The sequence below is a fragment of the Heloderma suspectum genome, chromosome 2 (genome assembly GCF_057233095.1).
Source record: "Heloderma suspectum isolate Gila_16-S chromosome 2, 16-S_ref, whole genome shotgun sequence".
NCBI classification, from domain to species: domain Eukaryota; kingdom Metazoa; phylum Chordata; class Lepidosauria; order Squamata; family Helodermatidae; genus Heloderma; species Heloderma suspectum.
Window position 1 is genome coordinate 139,781,486 of NC_139459.1, and position 25,433 is coordinate 139,806,918.

Consider the following 25,433-nt stretch of genomic DNA (forward strand, 5'->3'; position numbering starts at 1 on the left):
ATAGGGCAGTATAGAAATATAATAATAATAATTCAACCTATGGTTTCTGATCCTGGTTTATTGGCTGGTTGCAAACCATTTCACAAAATGATAATTTCTTTAACCGTGGTTGGGCATGATGTCTAAATTGGGTCTTAGAATGCTGGGGGTGCTTGAAAAGAGGAAGGCACCGGGGAAGCCAGTGGGTGGTCCTGCAACCCACTTTCAGTCCTGGAAGCATTACGTAGTAGTCATGTAACACCTGAGCAAACTGAAAGGGATTTGTTTTTTATATATGCTGCTTTTGTTGGTTATTTAGTTTTCAGATTTTGCCTGTTGCTTAGTTTGTTCTTAAATTTGCTTAACATTTATTATTTTATGAACTTGTTATATTGATGTAGCACTGTATTTTCTATATTGTAAGACACCTTTAGAAGACTGCAGTCTTGAAAGGTGGCTAAGAAATATGTTAAATAATTAAATAGATAAAAACTAAACTTTTAAAGTTTAGATAAAAGTTTTTTAAACTTTTAAAGTTAGATAAAAACTAAACAGGATTGTAAGTCTGCCCCACAGCCTTTGTAACGCAAAGGGGGGCAGGGAGCAAGAGAAGCCTTTTAATTTGAGCAAATGTTGTCTGTAACTGTTAGCATGGGAGGGGGAGTGGGTTATTCCCTACTGCAGGGGTGGGCAGAGGACAGATCTCCAGATGTTTTGACTTCAGCTCCTAGTGATCCTGACCATTGGCCATTCTGGCGCAGGCTTTTGGGGGTTGAAATATAAAACATCTGGAGATCTACCTTCTGCTCACCCCCGATCCAATTTTCTTTCCTAGGGGCACCTGTATGGTGTATGTTGTTTTTTTGCAGACTGCCCACAAAAAGAAAAGTGTGGGGGGAGAATGAATCCTTTTTTGAAAACCCCAGAACTGTAAAGGCTGTTCTTAACAAACCTCCTGGAACTATCTATCTGAGGTTTGGGAGACTCCATCCACTCAGAACAGACAACTGTGCCTGCAAACTTTATCCAGTTCTGCCAAGACATAAAAATGTTGTTGGTAGTTCCCTTAAAAATAAAAACAAATTGAAATGCTATTTGCACCCCCTGCAAATTTCTTCCAGTTCTGTCAAAAAGCAAAACCGTTCTAGCTGTCTGTCTCTGTCTGTCTCTGTCTGTCTCTGTCTGTCTGTCTGTCTGTCTGTCTGTCTGTCTATCTATCTATCTATCTATCTACCTCCTTACCTTACCTTACCTTACCTTACCTTACCTTACCTTACCTTACCTTATTCCATTCCATTCCATTCCATTTCTACCCTGCCTTTTCCTCCAAGGAGCCCAAGGCGGCATACATGATTATCTTCCTCCTCCCCATTTTATCCTCACAACAATCCTGTGAGGTAGGTTAGGCTGAGAGTCAGTGACTGGCCTAAAGTCACGCAGTGAGTTTCATGGCCGAGTGAGGACTAGAACCCGGATCTCATGAGTCCCAGTCCAACACTTTAACCACTACATCACACTGTCTATTGTTGGGAAATCAACAATGTGGAGTCACAAAGCTTTGGACCTCTTGAAGCAAGGTCCTGATTTGGACCAGAGTCTAACTGGGCATCCTCCAAAGTAGTCTGAGCAAATTGAGCTGCTTTCCGAATCGCTGAAGTGGGGCCCAAACCAAATCTTATGGTGGATGCACAACAGTACTATCAACCTTAATATGACCCTATGACCCAGTTTGCACAATTAAACAACCCATGGTTTGTTAACTCTGGGTTGTTTCAAAGTTTTTGGAAGCAAGTGAGCATGCTGGCTCCAGAGCACAGATTTGCTTCTAGTGTACTAAACAAACCAGGGACACCCAGGTTTGCTTTGTCCCTGGGTAGCCTTGTCCCTGGGTTGTTCTCCGTGACATGTGAATCCAGAAGTCTGGGTTACTGAGGGAGAAACAACCCGGAGTTAGAACCCATGGTTAACAAATTGCGAATTGTTTATTGCGCGAACCAGGTCATTGCTTACTATCTGATCCTATTTAGGACACAATACCATCATATGTTTCCATTCTATCAGCAACAATAAGGATATAGAAACATAAATTTTATAATGAAAATTGACATGCTCAGAATTTTCAAGGGGTATGTGGGCATCATCGGACACATTGGCCCATCCCTTACCTAGGAAGAACATACTTTATTCCTGCATACATGCTTGTATTTAAATGTGTGCATATGCACACCAGTTAGTGAAATCAAATCAGAGTGATTGGTTAACTTTTATTCCTTAATATTATGGTGATTATGATGTAAAAAGAATTTATGTTTTGCAGTTTTTCTTTATCCATCACCTTTGCTTTCCGTTTTTCTTATCTTTCTGGTTTGTTTTTTTTCCTTTTCAGGTTCCTCTTATTGCATTAACTGCAACAGCAAGCCCTTCCATCAGAAAGGACATAGTAGACTGCCTAAACCTAAAAACTCCTAAGGTTACATGTACTAGTTTTGACCGACCTAACTTATATTTGGAAGTTCGGCGAAAATCTGGAAATATCATCCGGGACTTACAGCAGTTTCTTATTAAAAAAGACACGTGAGTGTATTCTGGCTTAGTTTACCTACAAGCTCCTTGTTCCAAAGCTCCACCTTGAAAGGAATGTCTATAAATATTTATGTAAATTTAAACCCACTTTATCTTGAAAGCTGGGGGAAGGGTAACCAATGGCACCAATAGGGCCAGACTGTCACAAATCCCTTGGCCCCCTCTATCCTTAAGCGCGCGCGCACACACACACAGAGGCTTCAGTCTCACGCCTTTAATTCATTATCCACAGTTTCATTACAGATGCAAATCCTCGAAGACTCTCTGGCTACAAAGGAATGCCTCCAGGGGGGTCAAATGGGATCACCGAAAGTTGCCCACAGTTTGAAAGGGAGGCTTTCTGGCTACGCTAAGTTAGGGAGGGAGGTCCCGCCCCTCGCGTGATGCTTCCCTGCATAGCCTCACACACATTGCTAACTGGGTTGACTGTCTGAGCTCCGCCCCTGACGTTTCCCTCTTAGCTCTGTGCTGCCGCCTCACGTCTTTTAGGTCACAGTCTCCAGTCCCCTCCTCCTCCTGCTCGCTGCTTCTCACAGAGGGGGGCAAGGAGGAAGCTTCATGCCTGGCCATCTGGGCGTTGGTAACCTGAGAAGCACGCCCACCCATACCTGAACTGGCTTGTGAAAATGCCTCCCCCAGTTCTGGCTGCTCCTCTTCTGAATCTGAGTTGCTAACTATCTCCCCGCATTCAGAATCAATCCTGACACAGACTCAGGGGCTTAGTCCAGGACCCCACAGCTTGACTGCTAGAGACAGCAGGAGATCATGGCTGTGTGTGTGTGTGTGTGTGTGTGTGTGTGGCAGCAAACAGGCCAGCATCAGAACCTGGCGTGGGAATACGTGATCTGATACTGCAACATCCCTTTTTCTTTCCTTTTAAAATGTTTTACAGAGGTTGAGTTACTGGTGCCCTGTGTGGTGAAGCTTCAGCCGTGCCCAATATCTTCATTTCCCCTGAAATGGCTCTGGACCCCACAGTGGCAGTGGGTGGGGGCATTGGGGCCAAGGAAGCAGGGTGGCAGCAGCAACAGGGAGGAAGAGGTGGATCAATGGGGCAGGAGACCATAAAAGGTTCCCTGACTCTGCTTGCCCTAGCCTCCAAACATAGGCTGTAAAACATTCCAGAAAGCTGCTTAGGTTTGGACTTTGGTGAATCTTTAAGGGGAGGGAATTCAGTCACTTGTTGAAATGCCTCTCTATGTGTCTGATGTCTGTGTGCTTAATGACAGCTCTAGGAGGTACAGTTTTAATCATCTTGGAGATTATAGTGGGACACTTGGGAGCAGGCATTATCTTTTTAGGCCTGAGCTACTGAGAGCTCTATAGATTAAAACCATTGCCTTGAACTGAGCAGATGATGGAGCGGTGGTGCTTCTGGTGCTTCTCTGCTATTAGGAAGCAAGGCACTTCATTCTGCACCAACACAGAGTACATTGCAGTAATTTAATCTCAAGATGTTAATAGTCTGTAAATCCCCATGTCCTACAAATGCTGTGGCTTTCTCATCAGGTGGTGTGTGCGTGTGGTGGGGAGATGCTTGTGGTCACCATCCCAAAACTGCAAACCTGACCGATGGCCACGGCAGGGGAGAGGCCAAAGGCCAGTCCACTCCAGATGGTAGTTCTAGCTTCTTGGTAGTTCTTGCTTCCGTCATTTCTTGGATCTTCTCAACATTCAGTTTCAGTTGGAGGAAAAGTGCTATTGAAATGGAAGGGGGGATTATAATAAGACCTGGGCTTCCCAAATGTGTTGGTTGTCCCTAACAATAGAGCAGTATTTTCCCAAATGTATTGAAATAAACGTTTGGATGAATAAAGCCAATTTGGATGAATAAAGCAATTTTAAAGAAACAAATCTATGATAAGGATTTGTCACAGAACTAATATAATATCAGCTGTTCCTTGTTCATTAGATGTACTAGTAAGATATTTCACACACAGCTGCTTTCTACTTATTCTTGTATTTCTTAGATCTACTTACGAATTTGAAGGTCCCACTATTGTTTATTGCCCATCGAGGAAGACCACTGAACAGGTAGCTGCAGAGCTGATAAAATTAAAGGTTGTTTGCAATACATACCACGCTGGCATGGGAATCAAGGCAAGGCGAGATGTTCATCATAGATTCATGAGAGATGAAATTCAGGTAAGAAGGAAATATAATTCGCTTGTCATAGCATGGGATCCCCCCCTCCCCCGACATGGAAATTATGGAAGCAAAGTTGCATGTTACTCTTTGGAAGTAACTCCTGTTTTCTTTCCCAAACTCAGCAGCCACAGTCCATCAAAAATGGCTGGTCCCATTGAAATCAGTGGGATTTAAGTTAGTTGGAACTAAGGCTATGACATTCTGCACACTTACCTGGAAGCAAGTCCTATTAAATGCAACAGTGCTGACTATTCATACATAGGGTTAGGGCTGTGTGCCTCTCTTTATTGATTCCAGTGGGGTTCTACCCAGCATAGCTATATTTCCTCCCTCTTTGTTTTATAAGGATAAGGACATTCACCATATATCTATACATTCAATATATCAGAAAAACACTGTATAAATGCTAAGAATGCTTGTTCAAATCCTGTTTGTTATTATTTTCAGTCTTCTAATGCATACTAGGAGAATAAAATGAAAGGGAATGAATATAATATGTACTTCTGCAAATTTTGTTTTGTATTGAAGAAAATAACTTCCTTGGGATGAACTGAATTGAATGGGTTTTTTTTCACTGGAAGGACTGAGAGGAGAGGGGCCATTCAGTTGTTTACTTGCCTCTAGGGCAGGGGTGGGCGACTTGTGGCCCTCTAAATGTTTTGGCCTACAACTCCCATCAGCTCTCACCATTGACTATACTGGGTTAGGCTGATGGGAGTTATAGGCAGTTGCCCAACCCTGCTCTACGGGTTCCACTCTCAGTCAGATCAGGATGCTGTAACTGCACCCCACATGGCAGATCCTGCATTAAGAAGGATTGACCTCCAATGTCCCTTCCATCTCTCTGATTTTATGAGGAGCAGTACATATGCTCCCAGTGCGACCACTTACCACAAGTAGACCTGAACCAGGGATATTCTGCATTTATTTGAATATAGGATCTGTCTGGCCTTATGTGATTAAGCTGGTTCTATCTTGTATCTTGCAAGGTCAGGAAAACCCCAAGTTCAAATAAACACAGGATTTCCCTAGTTCAGACATTCACTTCTCCTGGTGATGGGTAGGGGAAGAGTATGTTAATCCAACATCTACCTCTGGTAGATTCCCAGAGGCTAAGGAATGAGTGGACAGGCCCACCATCAGTGACCATAACAAATGTGTTGCATTCAGCGAACAGCATGAAAAGCTTTGAAATTCAGACAACAGTTGTGAGTCTGAGTTGAGATGGATGAACTGTAGGCACGTCCATAGTACAAAAATACTTTCTGCAGTTGGATACATTAAAGTATTGTATGCAGCAGTTTTGAAGTGGTCAAACATTGATATTGTGTTATTGTGGACATTTTCCAGTGTATAGTAGCTACTGTAGCCTTTGGAATGGGAATTAATAAAGCAGACATCCGGACAGTTATTCATTATGGCGCTCCGAAGGAAATGGAATCATACTATCAGGAAATTGGAAGGGCTGGCCGTGATGGACTTCCTGCTTCTTGCTCTGTGCTGTGGACGCCAGCTGACATGTGTTTCAACAGGTAAACAGGAGTACTAGGGTGGTCTTGGGGTCAGGGCAGGTATATATGGAAGGAGATAGTTCTTCAGGTAACCTGGCCCCAAGCTGTTTAGGGCTTTGTTTAGGGCTAATAGTGGCACTTTGGATTGGGCCTGGAAACGGACTGGCAGTGCAAACCATAAATATGATCCTATTGGCCAGTCCCTGTTAACAGCCTTTTTGCCCTATTTTGTACCAGCTGAAGTTTCCAGACAGTTTTCAAAGGCAGCCCCACATTGCAGTAATCATAATGAGAGGTTACCAGAGTATGGATAACTGTAGCTAGGTTATATAGAATCACTGTACATAACTAGAGGAATTATTGAATGAAGGCCAACCTAATGGCAATATATAAAATGGGTAGGCAACTTGTAGGCTAATACATCTGGAGGTCCACAACTACCATCAGCCATAGTCAGCATAGCCAGTGCTCAGAGATGATGGGAGTTGTGGCCCTTCAGATGTGTTGGCCTACAAGTTGTCCATCTTTGATATAGAAGGTAATAATCTGAGATTTAATTGTGCATTTCCTAGCATTTCTTTACATGTTGCATTTATAGCTATGACAAATTTAAGTTGTGTGGAAAGTGTATGTGTGTGGTGCCTGAGTATAAATCAGGGTATTCCATATTTTCTTGGAAAGGTGAAGCTACTGAAGAATCACTTTTTCTTCTGTTCTTCCTTTTTAAGAATCCTGCTCAATGATATACGTGATGATAGGTTTCGCCTCTACAAACTGAAGATGATGGCAAAGATTGAGGAATATCTGAACTTGAACAGCTGCAGACGAAAGTAAGCGATAAACTGTACATTTTAGCTACTAACAAACAGGAGCTGTCAGTAGAGCGAAGTGAATACCTTTCAGAGTTTGGAAAAGTGCCACTTACAATGTAGTACAATTTTGTATTTGCGCCATGAATTTCATACTTAGAAAAAAAATATGCCTGTCTCAGGATGATTCAAGGTCAGATAATTAGCTCCCAGGTGAATCAATTAATGATTATGATTTCAGCTCATTGTTTTCTTCAATGAATTTAACATGTAAATGCTTGTTCTTTTATTTAATTCCCAATGTTCCCTGGGGTAGAATCATCTTGTCTCATTTTGAAGACAAACAACTCCGGAAGGCCTCGTCAGGCATCATGGGAACAGAAAAATGTTGCGATAATTGCAGATCCAGGTAAATGTTCCTCCCCAAAGATTAAGGGGTTGAAACCGTTTTCCCATAGCTTATATGACAAGGGACAATAAGTCTCTAATGGCTTTCTGCTAATGAAGTATTCTTGAAATGTTGTTGTTACTTTTAAGATAGTGTCTTGTCATTGTGTGGTATGCCATTCAGTAATTCACTATCAAAAGCTAACTCACAGAATGGAAGTTTAGATTATCATAATCTATTTTACATTTGTATCTAAAGAGCTTAAGGTGCCATGCATGGAGGTAGCCTATTTTATTCTCACAATGACTTTGTCAGGTGGATTAAGCTGAGAGAGAGTAAGAACATCAGAAGAGCCCTGCTGGATCAGACCAAGGGTCCATCTAGTCCAGCATTCTGTTCATAGTTGTTACCCAACCAGCTGTCAGTGGGAAACCCACAAGCGAGAATGCACGCAACAGCAGCCTCCTGCCCATGTTCTCCACCATATTGTTCTGATACTGGAGGTAGCATAGAGCCATCAGGGCTAGCAGCCATAGATTGCCTTCTCCTCCAGGAATTTGTCTAACCCCCTTTTAAAGCCATCCATATTGGTGGCTATCACCACATCTTGGGATAGTGAATTCCATAGTTTAATCTGGTTCGCACAATCGGCGGCACCCACCACAGGTTAAATAAGTCATGGTGGGTTGTGGTGTGTGCTGGCCACCTTTGTGAATATTTAAGCCATACTACCACTTGCCCCATTTCTTAGAGCACCTTCCTTGTGAGGAAAGACTAAAGTATTTGGGGATTTCTGTTTTAGAAAAAAGGTGCTTAAGGGGTGGGGACCTTCCAGAGTAACTTTCCCTAACCTGGCACCCTCCAGATGTGTTGGAATAGAACTCCCATAATCCCCAGCCAGCATTGGCTATGTTGGCTGGGAATTATGGGAGTTGTAGCCCAACATCTGGAGGCTGCGAGATTGGGGAAGGTTGCTGTAGAGATTCATAGAATTATGCATGGAACAGATAAATTGGATAGAGTTTTTCCTCCCACTCGGTCATCCAATGAAATCGATTATCAGGAAATTCAGGGCAGGTAAAAGAGTAATAAATATATGGAAGTATGTGCCATAAGATAAGATGATCATCACTAGCTTAGATTCCTTTAAAAGGGGAGTAAAATAACTTAACAAAATAATACGTTTCTAATATATTGTGAAACGCATTAACTGCATAACCAATAAAATCAGAGTTAAAATCATGGATCTAAAGGCCCAGGGAAAGAAAAAGGTTTGGAATGAAAAAGATGGCTACATTTGTGCCAGGTGAACCTCTCCAAATAGAGAAAGCCCTGACTCTGGTCCTCATGTGCCTCATCTCCAAGGGCAGATAGACCCAAATAACAGCCTGTAAGGCAGATCGTTATACACAGGCAAGCTCGTTCTTGAGGTGCCTTGGTCCCAAGCCATGAAGGGCTTTAAAGAGTAATTCCAGCACCTTGACTTGTGCCCAGAAATGGAAAAGGAGCCAGTGTAGTTCTTTTAAAAATGGTGTAATATGTTCCTTTCACCCAGTCCTAGATAGTAGTATTTTGAACTAACCACAGTTTCTGAACAGTCTTCAAAGGCAGCCTCACATGCGACACATTAGAGTAATGCACCGTGGATGTTACCAAAGCATGTGTCAAGGGCTCCTTGGAGGGCTCTCTCAGTCTAATCCAGTAGCCAAGTCTAGACGCAGACAAAGAGATTCTTTTTAAAGCTTTATTCTTTTTTTATAACTTACACCTCTACAGGTAGCAACTAGATGTGAGCAGCAGCATCCCTATGCTCTAAGTTGGAACAGTTGGTCCTCGTTTGAAAAGCAATTACTGGCAGACCCCTGAATATAAGGACTAGGGAGAATCCTTCCCCTTTTCCCTTGGATCCTCTGGGCGCAACTGTTCTTTGAGCGCTAACCGGGCGCTACGCTTTCTTTCTGCGCTCTCTATTTGGCGCCGCTCTCTGCGTCTGAACTGCGCATTCAACTAGTCTGCTATCGGTGCTGGGTCACTCCCTGGACTGCTTTCTAATCTAGGAATGTGGGTGGGAGGAATCTCTGTTAGCTGCGGGCCCTGGGAAAAAGGGGCGCGCTCCTCTCCCAGTGTCCACCCTGACAGCATGGATAAGTGCGGCCAGGCTATTGCTGTCTAGGAGGGGCAGCTGGTGAAAGGTGCTTTGTGCCATAGAAGCTACTTGAACGTCCAGAGGCTGGATCTAACAGACTGTACACCTGATCCTTTAGGGACAATGCAGCCCCATCCAGAAATGACTGTATACCATCTCCCAGGGCAGACAGGAGCACCATCTCCTCTGGATTGAGCTTCAGTATATTTGCCCTCATCCAATCCATTACTGATTTCAAGCACTGGCTCAGCATTCCCCACATCCCCCCATGGCTTCACTCTTGTATAATATGAAATAAAATGTGAGGGATTTTAAAAACTCTATCATGAAGAATAAAACAATATTTTTAAAATTCATCCTTAAAAGGTAAAATAATAAAAAATGAAGAGAGCATCTTACATTTACATCAGAGAGCAATCATGAGCTCCAGATGATGTTAGAAGGTGCCCCAGGTATATTACACCTTATGTCTTAATTTCCCTGCCGTAACAAGGGCCTCTTCCATAGTTCTTGAGTTCTTGACCAGCTTCAAGCTTAGTTGTCCTAAGTAACACAGGCAAGTGGCACACATGAACAGGGGCCAGGAGGGCCTGCAAGCCTAATTAGATTGAGGTATTGTCAGGTGCAGGCCACATTAACCCATCTCACGGGAGGGGTGGGGGCAAATTTTGCCTTGAGGAAAGGGCACCAGGACGGTGAGATACTTATGCTGAATGGCTGCCATTCAGTTCTGTGTGGGAGAAGGACTTGTATATTCAAGGACTATATTGGGCACAAGGTGAACTCTCTGTCCCAGTGACTCCCTGGTTCTTTGAGGATTTTGCCTGCTCCCCCAACAAGCTTTCCCATAGCAGCCTACTTTTGTCCCAGGAGCCACTGAGAGCTTAATTTGTATTTTAGTTGTATAGTCTTTGGATCCATATCTTAGGGCCAAATTAGCTGTGTGCCCATTTTCTAAATCTGCATGTGCCCATTTGCCTATAAAGCCGTGGGATTTTTGTTCTTTTACATTTTTAGGCTAAAGGCATCATATGGAGGATGGCAGCGAAACCTGCCTCCTCCCCCACCATAACTCCCTGTGCTACATTGTTTGAACTGGTTTTCCTTTTGCCGGGCTTGCTTCTGTTATTAGAACAAGGCTGGGGTAAAACAGTTTCAAACAGCAGAGCATGGGGAGGTAAGACAGAGGAGGGAGTGGGGTTTACTCTTCCCCATGCACTCTTTCATTTAGAAAGTAAAAAGTTCTGCCTCTGCTTTATAGCCAAACTGGTGTGTATGTGTTTACTATGCACATATCTAGTTTATCCCTTAGTCACACTAGAACAAGGGTGTGGAAACTCGGGCCCATGGGCCAAATCCAGCCCTCTTGGGGTACCAATCTGGCCCTCTGGGGTTCCCCAGATCACCCCTGGCCACACCCTTTCCCCCTAACCACCGATCATTTAGTGGGTTTCCAGTTTTTGCCCAGTTCTTTTCCCATTCTAAAAAGGTGAAATGCCTCTTCTAAGGCTTAGTTACTGGCAGTAAGAGCTTTAAGCTACAATAGGCTGATACTTGTAGTATTCTAGCCCCACCCCCTTTGCCCTTGGCCCCACCCTATTTGGCCTTGACCCTACCAACCACTGGAATGTGGCCCCAAGAGCTTCTCCAAAATTTAATTTCGCCTCTGGCTGAAAGAGGTTCCTCACTTCTGCATAGGGATGTTGGAGAAATCCACAACGGATTCAAAAAGGTTTGGATTTCTATGAATCCAGCCTGTGGATTCTGCAGTGGACCAGCTTTTTCTGTGTTGTACAGATTCGGTGGGCTTGTGAACCATTTTTTTTTTACCTTTGGGGTTGATTTTTGCAAGTGCACACTTGCAAACAGGAACAAAATTTTCGTATATCCCTAAAAAAGAAATTCTGATTCTGTCAATGAGCAGCTGATGGAATAAAAGACGCTTGACAGTCTGCAAAACGCAGATGGAATGGATTTAACAAAATCTGCAAGTCCCTTCCTGCACGGTGTAAAATGGCAAAGTGATGGATGCCAGGAGCTGGCTTTTTCATGTATTATTAACATAATATCTGTCATGATTAGTAGGATGTATATAGAGGCAGGGCTTCCATTTTGCAAGGACCTCCTTACAATTTACCTTGTATCACTTCTGTGATGCTGGTCACTGAGGGCTAGGCCGCTCACTGTTGGGTGGGATGGCAGGTTTTGGTGACACAGTTATGTTAAGGGCAAGTGAAAAGCCTTTTTCTCTCCAACTGATGTGTACTCAGGACCATTACTGGGGTGAGGACCGACTCTGCTCCCTGTTCCAAGTGACCTTAGTGACTCTTTTTTTTGGTCACATTGGGGTGTAATACTAAAGTCTTATGGAAACTGTAGGAGTATGTATGTATACACACATACACAAACAATTTTTTTCCCTAATGGTTATAAACATCTTATGTGCTTTTTTCTATTTTTGCTTTTAGGAATATTCACTGTACTCCTGTAGTTGACACAGAAGACAGTTTTGAGGATTTTGGTCAGCAAGCATACAAACTGATGTCTGCAGTATGTGCCTTGAATGAGAGATTTGGCATGGCTGTTCCAGTGCTGTTTCTTAGAGGATCTGTAAGTGTTGCTGTTATGTGGTGGATTGATAGCAGCTAGGTAGCTACCCCAACTTAGCAATGGGGTAGGGACTGGTATTCCAGTGACTTCTGGTTCTCATCGCAGATCTCATCCCGCACATGAGGAAAAGCAAGCTCTGTACCACTTACTATATACCTCAGAGGTTTCCTGTTGGGTTGTACATTCATTGTCGCATACAGTGTACGACAGGGTGAATTGATTTTAATAAAATCAGTTTAATTCCGTGATTTAAATAAGCAAGGAAAAGAGCTGATTTTAAATAATCTCTCCGACATTCTAATCCATATATTTTCTGAACAAGCATTCATACCGAATAGTTACTGTAAGAATTAAAAATTTATCTATTTGCAGCTTAATATAGCCTTGATATTACCTACAGACTTAATGCAAAATTTTTGACTGTCCTGTCCTGTAGTGCATTTTGCACTACAGAATTTACATTTGTTTAGGAGAGGTATTGCAAATTTAAGGATTTCTGTTTGCCTCTCTCTCTCTACTTATATGGACAGTAAGCAAGATCACTCGCTTGGAGACTAAGTTCCTAGAGCTTTTCAGAAGCAAGGGCTGGTTGTTAGCTAGACACAACAGAGTTTCTTCATGAAAATTAATGTTCATGCTCTTTTGGTTGGCAATTTAAATATTCAGAATGTGCACAATAATAGAATGCATGACCTATTGCATCGTATTTGTAATGCCTGTCCTCAAAAGCCACATTTTTTGCCCCCGGTTTGTTCTTTTGTACTGAGAAGTAGGCTTTAACTTGACGTGAATGATATACATGTTCATTTTTAATAAAGCAATCCTACCGGTGGCAGTAGTGGGGAGATCCGTGGAGCAGGGGAGGGGTTCCTCCGCACTTCCTATTGCCTCCAATTGGAGGATGTTAACTATACCAGCAATCAGTCTAGTGCTGTTTCCAGCTCTGTTTCAGGGGGTGAGGGGTAATGAGGGAGCCTAGAATCCTGTGGATACTTGGCCACCCCAGACTGTCCTGTTTTGGGCTCCACGACTTGCCACAGGCACCCAGCCACTGACCCTAACCCTCTCCATGGGCAGACCACCCTATCTCCCATCAGACAGGGGTTTCTGCAGTATCCAGGGGCCCCTCAACCAGTCTCACAGGGAATATAGAATTGCTCCATAAGAGATTGACTGTAGAGTTCAATATATTTATTACTTTCAGACATAATTTTAAACCAGACTTTTTAAAAGGGATACTTAACATAACTAGAATGAGCTATGTTCTTATGAATTAATAACAAATTCAATATAAATAAAGTCCTTAATAGAAAGAAGTAGTACAGCTATCATGGGAAGTTGCTGAAGGAAGTGATTTGATCCTTTAAGTTGCACTTTGTGAGACCTAATTGTTGGTTTTAAAAGTGATGTTTTTGTGAAGGGCTCAGTATTCCTTCTGTCTGTGTAGGGACTCTTATCTTGGACAAGAGTTGCTGTAGTACAGTGATTAAAAGCATGACCTGTGAGCCCACAACTCCTGGGTTCAAACTCTCACTCACCTATGAACTGTCTAGGTGGCTTTAGGCAAGCCTCTATCTCCCCGTGTGAAATATTGGCATAATAAAGGTGGGTTTGTACAAGCAGTCAGTTAGCCATTTATTTGCAAACTAAAGGCCATTAATAAAACCTATATGGCATTACAAAATGTATAACAGAAATAAAAATGGGGTAATTAAACAATTAAAAAGAGCTTAGTGAATCTGAACTAAAATACACCTAGACCTTTATACCTTTATACCACAGAATCATATTTAGAGTTAACTGTGATGGCAGTTAGGGCTTTAGCATAAATCTTTGAATCTGCTAAGGCAAAAAACACACCTTTTGGGTTACTTGATTATCTTGATCTGACAGTAGGTAGCATGCATTTCTTAAGGCACATTGAAGTTGCAGCCCAGATATAATATTCTCTAGAAACTTTGAACATGGTGATGCATATAAAGGACATACCTATAGATAGGGTAACATATCTTCAGTTTTTGAGGACCCACAAATACATAGTCATTGGTCCTGAGGGATCTGAAGGTAGCTGCCATCTTAAAAGAAGCAGAATCAAATGATGAAGCTTTTCCTGAATTGTACCACTTCAAGCCATGCAGACTGGGACATGTTGGGAGTTGTGGGACTTTTTTCTGTCTAAGCATGCATATGAACGTGCCCTAAATATTTGAATTTCCATGGGGAAAAACACCTTGCACATAAAAACCTAACACGTTAGAGAGATTCAATCTATTTTTTCTTTAAAAAAATCTTTTATCGTATACTATAGAGTGGACCCAGCTTCGCACCACCCTTCGTCTGATACGACAAAACCTTTAAGCAAACCTACGCAGCTGTCAGAGTTGGATATACTGTGCCCATCCTCTCTGAATGAAGCCATGTCTGCTGGGCACAGCCCCTGCTGTGGTGCACCCTGATAGTCCCCTGAGGGAGGGGGCTGCCCACGTTGTTTCCAAGGGGGTGGCTGCCCCTCAGCAAGGGGGGAGGGGGGCAGGCCTATAACTGTGTCCCTCAGCCTACCGATTTCCCCTGGCTTCAAACTGTGTGGACTGTAAGACCATGTGCTGAAAATGTTATTGCAGGGTTCAACCACACGGACACGTTAAAATTAATTGATGCATATTAAAAACAAAATAACCCCAAGGTGCACACCCTGATGGTCCCTTAGTAAGGCATACCAAGTTTCAAGCGTCCAGATTTTCAAGTCTTGGTGCAATGGTGTTGTTGGTGGATGGATAGACAGACAGAATTCTCATTAATTAATTTATTATTTTGTTTGTACCCTGCCTTTCTACCAAGAAAAATGGCACTCAAGGAAGCTTACGATCATAAATAAAACTTGATTAAAACAATAATAAAACAATAAAAACACAACAGTAGCACAATAAAAACAGCACCCAGCTCTTGCTTACATGCCAAAGGCCTGCTTGAATAAAATGGTCTTTGCCTGCCATCAGAAGGATAGCAAAGAGGGAGTGAACCTACCCCCCCTTGGCAAGGAGTTCCACAGCTAGGGAGTGGCCACTGAGAAGGCCTTCTCTCACATTGCCACCGAATGTGCCTCTGAAGGCAGTAGTCTCGAAAGAAGGGCCTCTCCAGAAGATCTTAAGAACCAGGGAGGCTCATATGGGAGAAGGTGGTCTTTCAGGCTGTCTGGTCCCTAGCCATACAGGGCTTTATAGGTCATAATCAGCACTTTGAATTCTGCCCAGAAATAGACTGGCATAATACTAAACATAGTGTAGACTATGTAGCATCTAACCAGTAAGAAATGATTTTAACAATATATAAACAACACACACACACACACAAATCTGTAAGTATATCTATATGACTATCAGAATTTGAAATATTTCAGTATTTACAGCAAGGGAAACTCATACTTGATATCAAAATTGTACCTTAATTTCATTCAAAAAAATGAAAAAAGACCAGCTTCTTAGATTTTTCTATTTTTTGTTTGCCGGCCCTCAATCTTATAAGCTCTGTTAGTTTTGTCAATTCTGCAATTTCCAAACTTTCATTAACCATTATGTAAGAGAGGGGGATGGACATACATCTCCACTTTTGATTACCAAAATTCTTGCAACAGTTGATAACATTATAAATTAGCTCTCTTTGATCTAAATAACCTAACAAGATTATCAGTGGATGTAAGGGTATAGTCACATGTACTGTCAGTGAAATTGTATTGCCTACATCACTTCAGAAGGTTGAAATCTTTGGGCAGCTCCACCAAATATGCTCAAAATCAATCCTTTTATTGTCATGACATGCTATTTTTCTGTATATAGGGTGTTTTTTGTGTGGAGAAACTTTAAAAACTGCAGCCCCATCCCTCCATTTGCAGCTAGAACTGGTACCATCTAGGAAAAAAATACCACTTGACTCTGCTGACTGTAGCCCTAATGCTGCCCTATATTGTGGTAAGGAGTACTGAGAAATGTTTGGGAAATACTTTGAATTTTCAAAAAGTGCTATATAAATTCTAAGCCTTACTCTTTCTTTTTCTACCACCTACCTAATCTGAAAGGTCAGTCTTTCAATACAGGGCTGCTATTTAGGGGTAATTCACAATTACATGACTGAAGAAGGTTCAACTCAAGCCAGGAAATGGCTGATGAAGGGGGCTGTAAAATGATGTTCAACTAACTCACTTGTACGTTGCCTTGAAGGCTTTATTTAGTCTGAAAGGCAACTCATACATTTATAAATATATATTTTAAACCTTGTACATTAAATATAGAATGCGTCAGAGAATTCCTCCTGTTACATGTGTTAAGGAATTTGTTTTAGCAACTTTAAAATTCTTGTGATGGGATTCTGTGCTCTCTCTTAAATTTTGGTAATTCATGGAGCTTAATGTGAAAACTATAGCAGTTCTAATGAAGTAAAGCTTAATTCAGCTGCTTTGAAGTTTTATTTTCGTGTTGAGTATTTAAGGGTTTGGCTATAGTGTAGTACAGTTAGAAATATATTCTGTTGATCACATTTTCTAAATGTACATTGTTTACCTTACACAAAATTCACCTGTAATTTATGAAGAATTGTGTTATCCTCACTTTTGTTCAACCTAGCAGACTCTTTTGGTAACAAATAAGCACAGGTGTGCTCCTAGACAGGTTTCAGGTGGGTCGCCAGAGAGATCAGATTTCACCTGTTATTTGAAATTTGAGTCAGTGTTCAGTGGTGAGCAAGTCCTCCTGGGAATCTTCAAATTAAGAAGTTGCCTAGCTGAAATCTTATACTACCCCTGTTTAGACAAAGGAAGGTACAAAACTTTACAATTGCCTTCTGAAATTGTAGATAGGTACTTCTTTTATTTGACACTTGCCAGATTTTAGTACTATTTTTGTTACATTTTAATATCCATATTTACTTGTTTATTTTAAAGGATTTATGTCTCATCTTTGGCTTAAAACATCCTCAAAGTGGCTTACAGACAAATTAAGTTAAAGCACAATAAGAATAAAAAGCATAAAATGAGGCCACAGGAAACAGCTTAATTAAAAAAACATACAACAGCTGCTGAAAACTAGATAAAAGAGACCTCTCCATACATTGATTTGTATTCAATGTCATCTGCTATTTGTATCGATGTCATCTGCTGGCTTATTGTTCTTTGATCCAGGGGAGGCCAGTGGAACATGCAGGGAGACTATTTTTGACAATTACCCCTCCCCCCTGCAGACTCCCTGGCCCCTCCAAATCTGCTCCGAAGGGTTGGATGACCCTTTGGACCAGCATGGGAGGTAACATGGGGGGCTGGAAGGGGGATGTGGAAGTGCCGACAGTCGGCTCCCTCTCTGTTCTGCTGATGGAGCTCTTTGTTGGATCAAAGAGCCTTCCATCAGCAGAGGGACACCAATTGGGTACAACTTCTATAATGCATGAGAGAACATGGTGGACTCAGCTTTTATTTATTTATTTAGCACCATCAACACACATGGCACTGTACAGAATAAAATAATAAAACAACAAATCCCTGCCCCCAAAATTTTTAGGCACCTAAAAGATCCCTATTGCTGTCTCCTAAACGAGCCCACCTCACACTTTCTGCAACCATAGTTTCAGACCCGAGATGAAACCACAATGAACCCTGATGTCAGTGTAACAATTAACCATTGCTAGAATTATGTGCGTGCATGTGCTTGCAGGGGGAATCATGCCCCAGAAAGGAGGGAGTGTGATGGAGAGTGCCCAGTCCTATAGCAGTGTTGCATTTGCACCTTTTGAGTGCCATGAGATATTTGTTTCCCCTGTGAAAGTGCTGTAATGAAAAGTACGGTTCAGGTGGTTAGCTCAGATCTGTATAGTACCCCCACTGTGAATCTACTGGTTTTCAAATGGAATTTGATATGTATAGATCAGGGGTGGGCAACATGTGGGCTGCATGTGCTCCCCCCCCCAATCCTCTGGTGCATCCTGGTCTGTTCTCTGGTGTGGCAGTGGTGGCAAAAACCCCAGTGGTTTGCCGCTGAATGTTGGTGGCAAACTGCTATGGAGACTTAAAAAGGGCACATTTAGTTTGAAAAGAAGCCACTGCTAGGAGTGCGGCCCACAGTGTGGTCCAGGGAGTGGAAATTGGTCCCCAGATCCACCAAAATTGGCCACTCCTGGTATAGATGAAAGTCAGCTTGCCACCATGTACAACCTGTTCAGTTGTCACTGTAGCCTATTCAGGTGAACTCCTCACTCCCTTGCTGTTCTGATTGTCCTCTGTACATGGAGGGTGAATGTCACATGGAGAGAACTCTGATAAAAAACCTCATTGTGTAGAGGCAAGGGAGCTTACGCACAAGTAAAACAACTGAATATGGCTTATGTGTCCCCCTTGTCAATGAGATGGTTTCTTTATGCGCAATGCAGTCACATTGGAAGCAGCTGTCTTTACATTGAGAATACATGGATCTCCTGGCTGGTGTGGGGGTGGTGATGTGAAGACTGTAGTTTCAAAGTGGTGGTGTTGAATGGGAAGCACAGGGAACATCTGAAGCAGATTTTCAGACTGTGTTTTTGACTTTATTCTTGAGGAGTTATATTTCTGGCATTTTTAACAAATTTCAGAATTCTCAACGTCTCCCAGACAAATACCGAACTCACGCTCTCTTTGGCACTGGGAAGGACTGGCCAGAAAACTCATGGAAGGCATTGGGCCGACGCCTTATCTTAGAGGGCTTTCTCAAAGAGGTTTCTGGTCAAAGCAAATTTTCAACCATGTGCATACTTGCTGAGAAGGTAAGTTTGCCACCAAAGAAGGTGCTCTGTCAGATGATGGTTTTTGCCAATGCTGTATTAAATACAATTTGTTTTGTATCTCTCAGGGTAAAGACTGGCTTTGTACAGCAAGAAAGGAGTCAGGACAAAAGCTTCTGCTTCAGTCCGATGAGGAACTATGTTTAAGGAAATCTACCGTAAGGTAACGATACCTTAAAAACTTTGCTTATTTTTGTAAATTGAGGCTGTAAAACATTAGAGCTATCTTGTTTAAAACTTTTCTTGAGTAGATTTCCCAATCCAAATGGAATACAGTTGTTTCTACTGGTGGAGAAAAAGGAAGAATACTATTTCAGACCTTGATGCCTGAAGCACAAAATCCAAATGTGACCCCCTCTTTCCACTTATCAGTATGAGGGCACAGTCCTCCAGAAAGTTTTCCTGCATCCACTTCATTGAAATGAACAGGAGTTGTGCAAAAACACTTCCATTCATTTAAATGAGGTTTGCACTTTGGACCATTCTCGGCTATTAAGGTAGCCTCTCCATTTCTATAGCCTAGACCAGCGTTTTTAACCAAGGTTCTGTGGAACCCTTGCTTGTGTTGCATGAACATCCCCCAGGCATTCCATAAAACTTTACAACCTCCCACCTCCTGTAGTTCACTTTCCCCTTTTGTGCCAGCCAGTCACTTATGCTATGAGAATGGGAATGTCCGGAAGACAGACGTGGCCTGGTCTAGTCACATGGCGCATCTTGTGACCTTCAGTCTTTCATGTTCAAAATCAGCCTTTATTTATGAATGGTGCAACAAAATAGGGTGTGTAATTTTATTAGGCTTGCATGACAGGGCAACAGTATTGCAAAGTATTGCATTGACAGGGCAATAGTATTGTAATTGGGTTCTGGAATGTAAGAGTTAATCTGAATATGAAAGCAGTGGTGAAGATGTAGAGGGGGACAGGAAGAGGAGATTAATTTTGCTGAGTGAATAAAATGGGAAGAACCCTAAGGATACTGGGTTCTTGGAGGAAAGGTAGAATACAAATAGATGTTTGAAATCATTAACATCTGAGCCTTTATTTTCTGAAAAAGAGAAGAGAGAGCTCGTTTGGCCTATCTCTTGAGCTGTGTATTTAGCAGAAGGATTTTTTTTTTGCTTTCTGTAAGGCTGAGTTCCTTTTTCTTCCTCTTTCCAGCAATAAACAAACATCTTCCGACACAAGACATTTCTCCAATGCAATGTTACCTAAATTAACACCAGAAAAGCAGGTCTGTACTAGAAAATAGCACATCATCATTTCTGATAACTTCAGTTTGGATGACTTCTGGTTTGGATGAGTAACGCAGTTTTTCCCAAGCCAGTGCTATCTAGATGTTTTGGCCATGTTGGCTTGGGCCGTTGGGAGTTGCATTCCAAAAAATCTGGAGAGCACCAGGTTGGGGGACATTGATCAGAAGCCAGCCTTGGGAATTTGCCTTCCTTCCCAACCTACCCTTGAGCAAAATTTCTAGCCTTAACCACAGTTAAGTAGTTTGTTGATGATGATATTAAGGACAGTTGACATTAAACAAGGTTCCCATCTAATCAGAATTTGAAATCATGGTTTGAAGTGGGTTTCGTATCCTGGTTAAATGGAAGCCCTGGTTAAGTTTAATTGCCAACGCCAATGAAAGCCTGACTACAGCTAAGACAGGAGGGGGAGATTTGCTCCAGGGAGCAGCTGTGAAGAGGGGCCGTATGTTCCTGAGGCTGGGTCCTGGTTTCTTAACTGCAGTTAAGAGGGAGCCGGCATTATGTCTTCTTTCTTCCACTCTTTCTTTAAAGTTATTGTAAAAGGCACTTGAAAATGAAGCTTTAGAATTCTATATCCTGTTAAAGAATTCCTGATACTGAAAACTTAAGGCTTTATGGTGATGAGATTTAATTAATTAATTCCTTACCAAATTGATGATATCATTTTAAAGAACATTTTATTAAAGCTATTTAGTTAAAGCAAATTTTTGTTAAGCATATTAATTTTCTGTCTTTACAATTTTGTATTTCTGAAGAAGACAGCTTTGCATGAAATGTTTGCCTATCAACAAGCAAGTAAAATCTCCAGAGGGATTATGCGTCCAAATGCAAGGTGGTATTAATAAAAGTTATCTTAACCTCTCTCTGTATCTCTAATCTCTTTTCCATCCCATCTTCATGTAATCTCTTAGGAGAATGTTGGTTGGGACAGCAGCTGTAAGTGGGATATTGTAGTTGCAAGAACACCTTTAGTAGTTTATATTTGCTAGAATTAGTTCTGTCAACCAGTTTAAGAGTTTTTAGTTGTTTAATTGACTACCTTTTAATAAATTTCCATATTACCTAAAGCACAATATAGATGCATTGGTGAAAGACTAAGAGTGCAATCCTATATGTGGCTATTCAGAAGTAAGTCCCATTGAGTTCCCTGTGACTCACTGCCAGGTAATATGTCGTATGCCCCGGCTGTGGGCTTCCAAAATTTAAGGGTACTGAGAAAGTGATAAGTCAGGTCCAGGTTTACTTACAAGGAGATTTTTATTGAGTACTTAGAGTGCACAGGCGTACCCAGTGGTTGGATCAGACAAAGCTCTGAACTAAGAGCTGTGCTGCAAAATGACTTTTATAACATACATGTTGTTCAGGCATTTTGTTGTTGTTGTTCAGTCGTTCAGTCGTGTCCGACTCTTCGTAACCCCATAGACCATAGCACGCCAGGCCTTCCTGTCCTGCGCTTTCTCCCAGAGTGTGCTCAAGTCCATATTCATTGCATCGGTGATGCTATCTAGCCATCTCATCCTCTGCCGTCCCCTTCTCCTTTTGTCTTCAATCTTTCCCAGCATCAGGGTCTTTTCCAGGGAGTTTTCTCTTCGCATTAGGTGGCCAAAATATTTGAGCTTCAGCTTCAGTATCTGTCCTTCCAATGAGCACTCAGGGCTGATTTCCTTTAGGATGGACTGATTTGACCTCCTTGCAGTCCAGGGGACTTGTAAGAGTCTTCTCCAGCACCACAGTTCGAAGGCATCAATTCTTCGGCACTCAGCCTTTCTTATAGTCCAGCTCTCACAGCCATACATTGCTACTGGGAAAACCATACCTTTGATTATACGAATCTTTGTCGGCAAGGTGATGTCTCTGCTTCTTACTATGCTGTCTAGGTTTGCCATAGCTTTCCTCCCAAGGAGCAAGCGTCTTTTAATTTCATGGCTACAGTCACCGTCTCCGGTGCTCTTGGAGCCCAAGAAAATAAAATCTGTCATTGCTTCCATTTCTTCTCCTTCTATATGCCAGGAAGTGAGGGGCCAGATGCCATGATCTTCGTTTTTTTAATGTGGAGTTTCAAACCAGCTTTTGTACTCTCCACTTTCACCCTCAACAAGAGGCTCTTTAGATCCTCTTCACTTTCTGCCATTCGGGTGGTATCGTCTGCGTATCTGAGGTTGTTGATAATTCTCCCAGCAATCTTAATTCCGAGCTGTGATTCATCCAACCCGGCATTTCTCATGATGTACTCTGCATATAAATTAAATAAGCAGGGGTAATATGACAGGTACAAGCATTAATCATGTGTGTTAGAGTTTATCTACAACTTTCTTAGCCTAGCCTAGCAGTGCTTGGTAACATATTTGGCTGAACCAAGGCTATCATAATTTTCTCAGCATAGACACCTGTAGCTTAAGATAAACACAGCTTTACTCTCTTGCACATCCTAGGCTCTGATAAGATAAACAGTACCAGAGCTCGTTAGCTCTGGAACGTGCCGAGGGGGCACTACACTGGCCTTTGAGTCATCTTATGAGCCAAGAGACCCAACTGCAAGGAATTGCAACTAATAAGCAAAAGCAGAGAACATTATGGATCTCTAAGCATCTCTAGAACTACTGTTAGCTTGCTTACAGGCCTGGGGGCCTACATTTGTATAGGATTGCAGCCTTAAGGATGTGTAAGACAACTTACAATGGAATAAACAAAAACTACTACTCACCGCTAGAAGGAGAAGTCATCATTAATATTTTTCCTAGTCCCTGTCACAGTAGCACAGCAGACCTAAAAAGTCATCAACATACAGCTATGAAGTTTAAAATTTGTTATAATTGATTAAGCATCTAAAGGAGTTCCCATGACCATTGGCTGGCTGGGAATTATGTGAATTTCAGACCAACACATCTGGAGGGCACTAGGCTGGGAATAGCTGATACTTGGCTGATATTATCTATTGAGTGATGAAGTGGGCCAGCAGGACACCATGAAAGAGGCAGGCAGGAGTGCAGGCCTAAATTTATGCCACGGCCAGGCCTGCAAGCTTTTTTTTGCTAATTCCAGGTGTGCCAGAAACTGCCTGTGCCACTTATGGCAGCTGTGCTGCCTAAAAAATGGGACTGCATATTTTTAGCTACTTCATTTATTGGTGAAACATGCAGGTTAGCCATTATATTTTAGGGAAAGTGTGTGTATTTTGTCAGTTACTGGCTGAATAGGAGGAGTTAGAACACCCATCTTTTTTCTTTCAATAGTGCCATGGCGCAGTTGCCGCTGATTCTTGTACCCTTGACCCCTGCACAATCTGTTATATCTCAAAGAGAGAAGGAATTGCAGGTTAGTATGTCAGGTGAAATGTTTCAGTAATTCATTTTGTATGACTACTAGTGTGGACACCTGATTTAAAAAAAATCTTAGTTAATTAATCATTTGAGTTTTACTCAATAAAATCTGCATAAGTTTTAGATAAGAGTAAAGATCAGTAGTTCTGAAGGAAAATGCACACTGTCTTCATTTTTAGATGATGCACCTCCAAGGTGCCATTTTAGAAGAGACAGTCCCTCCTATATTGAGAGAGAAGGGTCAGTGCTTCTTCTAAGGTGGTACCTACTTCTTGTGGTGTCTGTAAGTGCTTGTGTTATAACGCCCCCCAATAAAACTTTAAAAACCCTAGCATTTAATTCACACAAAATGTTGTTAACCAACTAAACATTACAGCTTCAGTGTTTACCAGTGCTTTTTAAATGCATGTCTGCTTCCATCTGAATATTTTTAATGAAATGTAAAACACATAAAATAATTTTCCAAAATTGTCTTTTGTTGTTAACAGACAACCCTATATGGCAAGTTGGTGGCAGCCAGGCAGAAACTAGCCAATGAGAAGGACATCCCGCCAGCTGTACTAGCAACAAATAAAGTGTTGGTTGACATGACCATGATAAGGTAAGTCTTTCTTTCCATTTGAATAAGTAAATAAGATCGAATATGACTGAATTTATGCCAGGAATATGGGGGCCAGGGAATAAACAAGGGATTTTTCGGAGGGGAAGATGAGGCAGTCATTGGGCATACTGCGTAGTCTTTGAGGTCGTCTCAGCTGAAGTGCCACAAAACCTTGGAAATGTATTTGACCAGAGACAACAGTAGGCAGAAAAATGTTTGCACATGTGACAGGCAATGATGGCTTTGTCATCCCAGTTTGAGTTAAAAAAAACAACAAAGCACCACCTGGCATCTGGCTCTGGCCTGGAAATTTAAAAATAAGAATTATGCTTTTCAAGCACTGTAAATTGTCAGAGTTGTAATGGAGCATAATTTATCTGTTTCTTCATGTGTTTGCTTTCAGCTAATAAAATTCTAAATCCACATCTGTTTTAGACATAACTGTAAATCATTGCAAATGAAAATTGGCTTTTTATTTGTGAATCGTCCAGAAACCTTTGGCTATTGGGCGATATAGAATGTAATAAATAAATAAAATAAATACTGCCAAATGCTTGTTGTTGTTCAGTTGTTAAGTCGTGTCTGACTCTTCGTGACCCCATGGACCATAACACGCCAGGCCTTCCTGTCCTGCGCTCTCTCCCGGAGTGTGCTCAAGTTCATATTCATTGCATCGGTGATGCTATCTAGCCATCTCATCCTCTGCCGTCCCCTTCTCCTTTTGCCTTCAGTCTTTCCCAGCATCAGGGTCTTTTCCAGGGAGTTTTCTCTTCGCATTAGGTGGCCAAAATATGCTAGGTGCACTTAATCATTCTATGGTGTGCTTGGGTTTTGTCATTGCTTTAGTTAACCAAACCTTCTTAAAGTCAATAGCCTCAATGTAATGTCGGTAATGTTTCACAGCTGCACTCATTAGGCTTGCTTGTGAGTGTTTATTGAATACGACAAAATTATCCCTAAAACTGAATTACACATAGAACTGAATTATGCTTTTGCTGTAAGTTTATGTGGGTAATGAAGGGCAATCAAGCAGACACAAGTGAGCCGTAGTGCAGTCCAATATTTACTTATTCATTTGTAATACGTATATACCGCTTAATATAATAAAATTGCTAAGCAGTTCACATATAAATATTAAAACTCACATTTAAAATCCAGTGTTAAAAACCATTCCAACCAGAATCTTACTCTGACTCCTCCTGCTGGCTGTTAAGCTTTGCATAGTGCTACAGGCAATTGTTTGAAGTGAAAGATTGAGTTACGTGTTAAGTGTCTAACTGCAATC

The 25,433-nt window shown here is 41.8% G+C and overlaps 1 protein-coding gene across 14 annotated transcripts in view; it reads left to right on the top strand.

Moving 5' to 3' along the window:
- The window catches only part of WRN (WRN RecQ like helicase), a 90,583-nt gene that overhangs the window by 41,001 nt on the left and 24,149 nt on the right, over positions 1 to 25,433 (top strand). For all 14 annotated transcript variants that reach the window (XR_014787865.1, XR_014787866.1, XR_014787867.1 and 11 more), the window contains 12 exons: positions 2,366 to 2,553; positions 4,533 to 4,707; positions 6,061 to 6,242; positions 6,950 to 7,051; positions 7,347 to 7,439; positions 12,033 to 12,174; positions 18,781 to 18,951; positions 19,038 to 19,132; positions 20,130 to 20,202; positions 20,983 to 21,059; positions 23,461 to 23,542; positions 24,036 to 24,148. Coding sequence is in view for 10 of the 14 variants with exons in the window: in XM_084835033.1 (XP_084691159.1) it covers positions 2,366 to 2,553; positions 4,533 to 4,707; positions 6,061 to 6,242; positions 6,950 to 7,051; positions 7,347 to 7,439; positions 12,033 to 12,174; positions 18,781 to 18,951; positions 19,038 to 19,132; positions 20,130 to 20,202; positions 20,983 to 21,059; positions 23,461 to 23,542; positions 24,036 to 24,148 (1,493 nt within the window). In the remaining 4 variants the exon portion in view is untranslated. The remainder of the gene's footprint in view (positions 1 to 2,365; positions 2,554 to 4,532; positions 4,708 to 6,060; positions 6,243 to 6,949; positions 7,052 to 7,346; positions 7,440 to 12,032; positions 12,175 to 18,780; positions 18,952 to 19,037; positions 19,133 to 20,129; positions 20,203 to 20,982; positions 21,060 to 23,460; positions 23,543 to 24,035; positions 24,149 to 25,433) is intronic.